Source organism: Molothrus ater, chromosome 23 (assembly GCF_012460135.2).
Source record: "Molothrus ater isolate BHLD 08-10-18 breed brown headed cowbird chromosome 23, BPBGC_Mater_1.1, whole genome shotgun sequence".
NCBI classification, from domain to species: domain Eukaryota; kingdom Metazoa; phylum Chordata; class Aves; order Passeriformes; family Icteridae; genus Molothrus; species Molothrus ater.
The window spans coordinates 5,351,646-5,361,406 of NC_050500.2; the positions used below are offsets into that span (position 1 = coordinate 5,351,646).

Below are 9,761 nucleotides of genomic sequence, written 5' to 3' on the forward strand. Positions count from 1 at the left end.
GGGATATTAACATCTCTGTGGTTTAAATCCTCTACTTTAAATTCCAAGGAAAGTGTCATTTCAAGGATGATCCTAATTTTAGTCTTTTTCTGTTTTCCCTTTATGAATTGCAAAAGGTTTTAAAAATGTCTTTAATGGAAGTGACTAGCAACTACATCCATGCTTTATTCACTTGGTTGTGCCTGTGCAGCTGGAGCACTGGAGTCTCCCCTACTATGAGGTTGTTTTACTCTTGTGCAGCAGTTGTTGGAGGTCTGTGTGTAACCTAGTTGGAGAACTACTCTCAGTAGAACCTTGGTGCATTTCTCCCAAAATCTGCTTCTCATAGAACACACCACGTTCTGTAAGGCCCCTGAGCCCTCAGCTGGGCCCACCAGCACTAGAACTGAAGCTGCTTTTGCAATACCCACAGAACCATAGGATGGGTGAAGTTGGTAGGCACCACAGCAAATCATCTGCTCCAATCTCCCTGCTCAAGCACGTGGCACAGGATTGTGCCCAGATGGAAAATGTCCAGTGAAAAAGTCTCCACGCCCTCTGTGGGCACAGGATTGTGCCCAGATGGAAAATGTCCAGTGAAAAAGTCTCCACGCCCTCTGTGGGCAATCCATTCATGTCCTTGGTCACCCACATAGGAAAGTTCTGCCTAATGTTCAGCTGGGACTTCATGTACATCACTTTCTGCCTGTTGCCTTGTGTCCCAGTGGTTGGCACCACTAAGCAGAGCCTTAGTTCCCCCTTCTTGGCATTTCCCTTTAGACGTTTACACATTCACGAGTGCCCTCTCACCGTCTCTTCTCGATGCTCAACAGGCCCAACTGCCTCAGCCTTTCTCCTTGAGAGATGCTTTCACCAGCCGTCCTCGTGCAATCCAACACTATGCATGCTCATTACTTCAACCACCCCAAACAGACTTTTCGTCTTCCCGAAAACTCTTCGCTGGCGATTCCGCAGGCGGGGCGGAGCGGTGCTGAGAGCTCGGAGCAGGGGCTGGGGCGGAGCGGTGCCGAGGGCTCGGAGCGGTGCTGAAAGCTCGGAGCAGGAGTAGGGGCTGTGGCGGAGCGGTGCTGAGAGCTCGGCGCGCTCGGAGCAGGGGCTGTGGCGGAGCGGTGCCGAGGGCTCGGAGCGGTGCTGAGAGCTCGGCGCGCTCGGAGCAGGGGCTGTGGCGGAGCGGTGCTGAGAGCTCGGCGCGCTCGGAGCAGGGGCTGTGGCGGAGCAATGCGGTGGCCGAGGGCTCGGAGCAGGGGACTGTGGGGGCGCGGCGCGGCTCGGGCGCGCCCTTTCCCCGTGGCGGCGGGGGCGGCCCCGCTCCGCCCGCCCGGCGCTGACGCGGCCCGGCCGTCACGGCGGCCCCGCCAATGGCGGCCCGCGCAGGCGGGGGCGGCGCGGGGCCCTGCGCGCGGCTCCCGCGCCGGTGCGGTCGGGCGGCGGCGGCGGCAGCCGAGCGCAGGTGGCCCGGCCCGGCGGCGGCCGCTCCGCTCCGCTGCGGTGCGGGATGGAGCGCGGCGCGGCGGCGCTGATCCGTGAGGGCTGGTTCCGCGAGACGTGCCGGCTGTGGCCCGGCCAGGCCATGTCGCTGCAGGTGGAGGAGCTCCTGCACCACCAGCGCTCCCGTTACCAGGAGATCCTCGTCTTCCGCAGGTGCGGGAGGGCCGCCCGGGGCGGTGGGGGGATGGCGGGGCCGGTCAGCGCCACGCGGTGGGGCCTGGCGGCGCGGAGAGGGGGCGGGGGAGCGCGGCCCCGGGCCGGCTCCAACCCCGCTTCCCCGCTCTGCCCAGCACCACCTACGGCAACGTCCTGGTCCTGGATGGGGTGATCCAGTGCACGGAGCGGGACGAGTTCTCCTACCAGGAAATGATCGCCAACCTGCCCCTCTGCAGCCACCCCGACCCCCGCAAGGTGAGCGCTCCCCAGCCCGCACCTCAGGGCTCCCCCAGCCCCTGCAGGGCTGCCGGGGCCTGTCCTGGGCCGGAGGGGCCGGCGGGCTCTGGGCCCCGCGGTTCGTGTCCGGGCGGCACGGGCCCACACGGCTTGCACGCCGTTCTCCTTGGGCCGTAGAGCCGAAGTTGCCGCGGGCCGAGCCCGCTGACAGCCCACGCTGTGCCCTCTTCCCTGCCAGGTGCTGATCATCGGCGGCGGCGACGGGGGAGTGCTGCGAGAGGTGGTCAAACACCCGACCGTGGAGTCCGTGGTGCAGTGCGAGATCGATGAGGTGCGTTGGGCTCCCGGCAGCTCGGGGCTCCTGGGCGGGCTGCCCGGCAAAGCCAGCCCGGCTTCACATCATCCACGGGAGCTGCGCCTTCACCTGCTGTCTCTCGTCAGCACCAGGCGCGTTTGCTGCCGGTTCTGCTGGCGTGACAATGACAGCGCCACCTCTCTTTGCCTTACGAGTCATCTACGTGGCAGCTGGCTGCCTCTTCTGTGTGATTTCTTTCACACACATACGATTGAGGCCCTTCCAGGCAGACGTGGGCCAAGCACGGGATCTGGAGGAGTGCCCTGGCTCTGTGGAGGTGCTGCTTTTCCCTCTCCTTCACTGCCGAACAGAGTGCTCCTGGCAGAGGAGGATGGTTGCTTGGTTAGGCAGTCTCTTGCAACCAAAATCAGGAAATAAGCAGCAGGGATTTGCTTCCGTGAGAGATGGGCCAGTTGCTTTAGAAATGGTCGTAATTTTCTGTCTAGTACAACAAACTTGGAAGGGAGGAAGTCACTACCAATTAGAGCATGTTGAGGCTTTGCCTTATTGATAGTGACTGTCAGGAAGTGGGTATCTGCTGAGAATCAGCCTGTGCCTGGTAACCTGTCTGCTCACAGAGGCCTCCAAGTCACAGTTGGTGTTAGGATGTGGGCTGCTAACTCTGTCACACCCCTGAAGTTTACTCTTTTCCCAGTCCTCCTCTCAGCCAGTTTTATTTTACTTTACTCAGCCTTTTCTCAGAAAGTTTTGCTCGGAGTAAAGCTCTATTAAGAACAGGAAATACTGCTATATGAGATTGTGTGCTCTGCCTGCCAGCTAAGTAGGCAAACGTCCCTGATTTTAACAAACACTGCCTGACACCAGCATTTTTTTTTGGTTTTGCCAGCTGTGAGAAGCTGCTAGTGTTCAGTACAACTGCTGGGCCCAGGGCAGTGGCTGCCTAACAATTTTAGAGAGAAAACTTTTATCTTACAAGAGGATTGATATCATGGCTACAGTGCAGAGATGGGGATATTTCTCATCTTGCATTCAGAAACCTGCTGGCATGGTTTTACTTAGGAAGAAAAATTTGATTTAGCTGAGATCACCTATGCAAGTGATGTTCTGTAGGAAGAAGGAGCACAGAGCAGTCTGACCTGTAATCATATTTGCTCAGTTCCTCAGGGAGCTTTTGAAGCTGCAGGTTTTTGTTGAGTTTGGCATAGACAGAACAACAGTGTCACTGAACCCTGAGGCTGTAGGAAAAGGCTGAGAGTAGCTTTGCTGGCTGAAGATGCTGGCAGCTTTTGTGGCTTTCACTGGCAAATCAGACTTGAGCTGAAGGTACTGAAGGAAATGACTCATTGTGCTGTTCTTCCAGTCACAGCTGCACAGCAGCCTGAGAAGCAGCTTCTTGTAAGCCTCTGACCCACTTGTGCTCTCTGTGTTGCAGGATGTGATCCAGGTATCTAAAAAATACCTCCCAGGGATGGCAGTGGGCTATTCCAGTGCTAAGCTGACATTGCACGTGGGAGATGGTTTTGAGTTCATGAAGCAGAATCAAGAAGCCTTTGATGTGATTATCACGGACTCGTCTGACCCCATGGGTAAGAATTCCAGCCATAAAAGGGCACTGTTTTCCACACACCTGCTTCATTTTTTTTTTATTCTGCCTACCTCTTGGAAGTTCTGCCAGCCTGCTGAGATCCTTTCAAGTGAAAAGACTGTTGCCAACTTGGTTCTTTTAGTAGGGAAAGGGAAGGATGGAAACCATAAAATTGTATCAGCAGGCCTTCAAGCCAGCTGTTACATTTCTCTCCTCAAAATTCAGCTCCAGCAACTATTTCTTCTGGCAGAGTTGTTCCCTGAGTGCAGCAATCCCATGCTGGAAGGGCAGCTTTGCACATGTGCCTGCTGATAAAGCAGTGGCTCACTCACTGCTGGTGCAGCCCCTGCCCTGAAGATAGCTGGGGTGAGGCTGCTGTATTTCTGAGGGGGGAAACTGAGGTAGACAAGGACCAAATGTAGATATGGCACCTCATTTTAGGAACCTATCAACAAGTCTGAGTCACCTTCAATCTTGCCCTAGTCAAGACAGAGAGAGGTATCTCTAAAAGGCAGTTTGGAGCAGGAGTTCTGCTTTAAAAATGCTCAGTGAAGCAAGAGGCAGCTGCTAAGACTTTGTTTAATAGGGGACCTGGGCCTGCTATTTAGCAAAGCTAAAATCCTGACTGTTTTGCCCTGCTAGGTGCAGTGTGGGGTTCACCTAGGCTCAAACCTTCTCTTTATTTACCTTTCTCCCAGGTCCTGCAGAAAGTTTGTTCAAAGAATCTTATTACCAGCTGATGAAGACAGCCCTGAGGGAAGATGGGATTCTCTGCTGCCAAGGTGAGGATGCTGCCCCTGGGCAGAGGCTGATGCCAGACCTTTACATACCAAGAGTGAGGCACAGAGGGGACTCTTCTTGGGCAGATGTGATGCAGGGAGTGAAACATGTCAGGTAAAGCAGTGGTTTTGATCCATGTCAGCTCACTGGTTATTGGACTGTGCTTAGCAAAACTGGCATCAGGGTCTGTGAAATTACATGAGCTGGACAGGTTGAGACTTGGAAACACTGCTAACCTGGCACAGTTCTGTGCAGAGAAGAGGGGCAGCTCTCACCCACTGCCTGCCTTTCTCCCTGCAGGTGAGTGCCAGTGGCTGCACCTGGATCTCATCAAGGAGATGCGGCAGTTCTGCAAGTCCCTGTTCCCGGTGGTGGAGTACGCCTACTGCACCATCCCCACCTACCCCAGCGGCCAGATCGGCTTCATGCTCTGCAGCAAGAACCCCGTGAGTTCCACACACCTCAAGGGCCCTTTTCCTTTCCCTACAAACCTGCCTGAGGCTGTCCCTTGCAGAACTTGAGCTATGGCATTGAATTCTCCCAGCTCTGGGGCCTCAAGATTCTTTAATTCTCGATTCTTGAACCCCGTGAGTTCCACACACCTCAAGGGCTCTTTTCCTTTCCCTACCAGCCAGCCTGAGGCTGTCCCTTGCAGAACTTGAGCTATGGCACTGAGTTCTCCCAGCTGTGGGGCCTCAAGGTTCTTGAATTCTTGATTCTTGAACCCTGTGAGTTCCAGGCACTCAAGGGCTCTTTTCCTTTCCCTACAAACCTGCCTGAGGCTGTCCCTTGCAGAACTTGAGCTATGGCATTGAATTCTCCCAGCTGTGGGGCCTCAAGGTTCTTGATGGGGCCTGGCTCTGCCAGCCCAGAGCTCCAGAGCTGCAGGGCAGCCTGCTCGGTGCTGAATGAAGTACAGAATTGACCAGTTGCTTTAAAAATGGTCATAACTTTCTGTCTAGTACAACAAACTTGGAATGGAGGAAGTCACTACCAATTTTTTTAAGGTTTTGGTTTATTTGATAGTGACTGTTACAAAGCAGGCACCTTCTGAGAATCAGCCTGTGACTGATTTGATGATAACTTATCATCCCTAAAGATAAGTGAGAGAGGAAGCCAGACCAGCTAGAGAGTGCACCTGGAAGCACAGCAAACCTTCAGGATCTCTGTTTTCCCCCCCCCAAAAAAACACAGACCCTCACAGAGGCCTCCAAGTGAGAGTTGGTGTTAGGATGTGGGCTGGTAACTCTGTCACACCACTGAAGTTTACTCTTTTCCTATTCTTCTTCAACGTGGCTGAAGGGAAGCCCATGCCTCCCCAGAACTCTCTTCTCTGCTCACAGAGGGGAAAATAAAAGTACCAAAGTCACCACTATGCACCTGGCATCATAATTCTGCTGCTGAAAGGAACAAGTGTCAAAGAAAATAATATCTGAGATGGAGCTGGACAAGCCAGGGACCACAGGACAGATTTATGCAGCATCATGCTAGACAAGGAAACTGTCCAGTGTTTTAAGATGGTTTTTAGATGATGTTTAAGATAATGTTTAAGGTTTAAGATGGGTTTGGGGTGCCAGCATTGCTGCTGCTGCACATGGTTAACCCGGGCTGCTGGCAGCATGCACTGTGCCCACCATGGATTCTCCTTTGAAGAGCAAAGCCTTGTTGCATGGATGCTCAGGCACTCTCACACATCTGGCCCATGGCTCATGCAGTCTGACCTCATGCACTGGCATCTGTGCACAAGTGCTGGTCACAGGAGTTTACAGAGCACAAACCCCAGCCCTTGGTACTGGGGCTGTGCAGAACCTTTGACCTCATACTAGAACAAAATGTTATTTGTTCTCCTGTGAGTCATCTCAGTTCTCTGCCATGCATCAGGATGCCTGTCACACAGCCTTTGGCTCCTTATTTGTTATAAATGAATATTCTAATTTCATAATTAAGGATATTATTAAATAATAAAAATATAAATTTGGAAAAAGCCACAAGCGATTTGACTCTGAGCCAGGCCATCAGAGTTGGGAAACCCAGGATTTGGTCTCTATTGCACCAAAGTCCCTGTGGATCTCCAAATGTCATTTCTAAGGGGTTTGTTTTATACAGTCTTTTGGGCTCTGGAAGGGGCCCTTCTTCAGCATATTTTAGCATATTATTGTAGCTTTTCTTTCTTGCTGCCACGTTTCCCAGAACCAGTGGATAATTCCTGGAATCCCGTCAGGTGAAAACTTCCTGGCATTGACTTCTGACAATGCCTATCAAATGCCTCCTGCTGGGGTCTTGTCAGATGAAAAAATCCCTTGAAATATCATCTCTGGAGACATCATCTTCCTGGTGTTTGAATCTCCATCCTTATCTTGTAGCCTATTACTGCTTGTTGCCCAACACCGCCTTTGTTCACAAAATGCTGCGGTTTTAATTTCCTTTAGCGCTAATTATTTTACAACATATATTACATTATCCAAATAGTCAGAGCTACTGACTTTTGTTTGTTTTTTTTGCAGAACACAAATTTCCGGGAGCCTGTGCAGCAGCTCTCACAGCAGCAGGTGGAGGAGAGGAGTCTCAAGTACTACAACTCTGACATTCACAGGGCAGCATTCATCCTGCCAGAGTTTGCACGGAAGGTAAGCCAGACTCTGCCACAACTGCTCCCTCCAGGGTGAGATAGGAGTGGGAGTACACAGGACTGAGGATTTCTTGCAGTCCCAAAGGTTTCTGTGGGCAAGTCAGAGCAGGACAGCATTTTGTATGACAGAGCAGAGTATGAGTCAGTCAGGGAAGACTAGAGTTCATTTAGGAGCTGTTCTTTGGGCTCATGTGCCATGCCTTGATGACAGATCACTCCTACTTCACCTACCAAAGCCAGGTCCAAGATGGTTTTTACCAGCAATTCAGAGGCAGGCACTTATTCACATCCCCCTTTGAAAGAGAGCTGGGAATAGTCCATGCAAGCTTACCAGAACCTTTCAGTCTGGGGCCACAAACTCTTTCCAGCAGCCTCTGCCAGGTCTGTGGACTGCACGAGGCTTGCTCACTTGTAAAGTCCCAGACACGCTGAAGGGAAGCCCATGCCTCCCCTGAACTCTCTTCTCTGCTCACAGAGGGGAAAATAAAAGTACCAAAGTCACCACTATGCTCCTGGCATCATAATTCTGCTGCATGAAAGGAACAAGTGCCAAAGAAAATAATATCTAAGATGGAGCTGGACAAGCCAGGGACCACAGGACAGATTTATGCAGCTTCATGCTAGACAAGGAAACTGTCCAGTGTTTTAAGATGGTTTTTAGATGATGTTTAAGATAATGTTTAAGGTTTAAGATGATGTTTCCAACCCCAACTATTCTGTGCTCTTCTGATTGGCATTAGAGGCAGAGCTGGTGTTTCCCACTGGAAAGCTCCAAAAGTCTAGATAAAATGTGCTTGATTTCTAGCACAAATGAGAGGGTGAAGAAGGGATGCTGCAGCATAGATCAGTCTTGCTTCTTGAAGGATGGTCTGTATTTCCACATTATTCCATCATATGCCCACTGGGCTGCAACTGCAGCTTCCAGAAAAAAATTCCTTAGAATTTTAGTCATTAGAATTAGAATTAGAGTGTGGTAGGGATGAAGGCAAATGCCATAACTGTGTTGCAGAGGTGGTGATTCATGTTTCCCCTGCAGCCTGGCAGAGCTGGGGCAGGTCCATCCTGACATTTGTCTTTGGCTCTCTGCAGGCCCTGAGTGATGTGTGAGACCCTGAGCTGCTTCCTTCCTCCAAGCTGGACTCTGAGATCATCAGTGATGTGGCTGGGATCTTCTCAGCAGACTGCAGATTTGCTCTCCACTGTGTGGGATTGTTTAACCCTTGGCCAGCCAACATTCCCTCTGATGTGTTAAGGATGATGGGGCATAAGCCAGATAAGACTATTGAAAAGGTCCAGTGACTTATTGCGTGAGGTCAAAACTGTTCTTTCCAGTGCTGGAAATGTAAGATGTCTTTTTTCTTTCTCTCTTCCCTGCACCCATTCTAAATTCTCCCATCCCAAGCACACTCCACACCCCCCCAGCTGATGTGATGTATTTATAACTGACACATATTTCTGTCTGGTGGGCTGGGAACAGTCCAAAGGGTCCCTGACTCAGCCTTAAGCACAGAGAGAGAGAAAGAGAGAGGGAGCTTTGTGCACAGTTAGCTCACTCTCTCCTCGTGGGAGCTCCCTGCTGCTGACACACTTTGACTGGTAACAGGTCTGAGCCTTTCATCCCACTGCCCTCCTGTGACTCCTGCACTTCTCTGCAGCACAGCTGGAGGAGTCACAGTGCAAAGTGTTGCCATTCACAATAGGTCTCCCTCCAACCCTGATGGAGTAGCAGTATTAAACACCAGCCAGGCATGCTGGCAGCAGTCTTGTGGCTTTTTTTTTTGTTAAGGTTGCTAATTTTTTTTAATTGGCTGGAAACAGAAGTGCTGAGGTGCCAACAGGCTGACTGCTGTTCTTACCTCTGCCCTCAGAGAGGTTCCAAAGAATGTTTATCAATATGGTGACAGGTGATATATATATATATATATATATATATATGTATATGTGTGTGTATATATATATATCTGAAAAGCAAACCTTAGCTGCATTGCCTGATGTTCAGTACTGATGCTGGGGAGTTGGTTGTGCTGACAAATCTCTCATCTCAGTCATGCTGAGATGCCTCAGGCCTGGGTGTTTGCAAGTCCTTAGGAGGCATCATTATTTCCAATGCTGCCCCCAGATGCATAAATTGGTTTTCATTGTCCACTGTAAGATGGAGCTGCCTTCACTTCTTTACTTCTGTTCTGAAGATTCTGTCCCCCTGCACTGTGGGAATCACCCTCCCAGCACAACCACTGTGCCATTGTCACTCCCTTGCACTCAATTAAACACTTGGCTCTGGTTAAGGTGACATCAATGTGGGTCACTGTTCTTTGGGGGGGAAAAACAGAGATCCTGAAGGCTTGCTGTGCTTCCAGGTGCACTCTCTAGTTGGTCTGGCTCCCTCTCTCACTTATCTTTAGGGATGATAAGTTATCACCAAAATTAAAGATCCCATTACATGTTTTGCATTGTAGTGTAGCTGCCCCATAGCTCCTCCAGCTGCTGTCATCCTCTGTGCTGCAGACTCAGTCCCTGCTATCCAAGCTATTCTGCAGTCCAAATGCTGCCTCTGTTACAGTTTCCCAAGT

The 9,761-nt window shown here is 51.2% G+C and overlaps 1 protein-coding gene across 1 annotated transcript; it reads left to right on the plus strand.

The window, feature by feature from the left end:
• The first annotated feature begins 1,433 nt into the window (after positions 1 to 1,433).
• On the plus strand, positions 1,434 to 9,481 carry SRM (spermidine synthase). Its single transcript, XM_036396331.2, has 8 exons — positions 1,434 to 1,641; positions 1,779 to 1,899; positions 2,120 to 2,212; positions 3,630 to 3,783; positions 4,481 to 4,564; positions 4,863 to 5,008; positions 7,067 to 7,189; positions 8,281 to 9,481. The coding sequence occupies exons 1-8, from the start codon at positions 1,496 to 1,498 to the stop codon at positions 8,296 to 8,298; spliced, it is 885 nt and encodes a 294-aa protein (XP_036252224.1). The 5' UTR covers positions 1,434 to 1,495; the 3' UTR covers positions 8,299 to 9,481.
• Positions 9,482 to 9,761: the final 280 nt, after the last annotated feature.

Bases quoted from the DNA above. Each gene is read 5' to 3' on its own strand.
- SRM (XM_036396331.2), top strand. From the start codon at position 1,496: ATGGAGCGCGGCGCGGCGGCGCTGATCCGTGAGGGCTGGTTCCGCGAG. The intron at 1,642-1,778 runs GTGCGGGAGGGC...CGCTCTGCCCAG, and splicing joins GAGATCCTCGTCTTCCGCAG to CACCACCTACGGCAACGTCC. The intron at 1,900-2,119 runs GTGAGCGCTCCC...CTTCCCTGCCAG, and splicing joins GCCACCCCGACCCCCGCAAG to GTGCTGATCATCGGCGGCGG.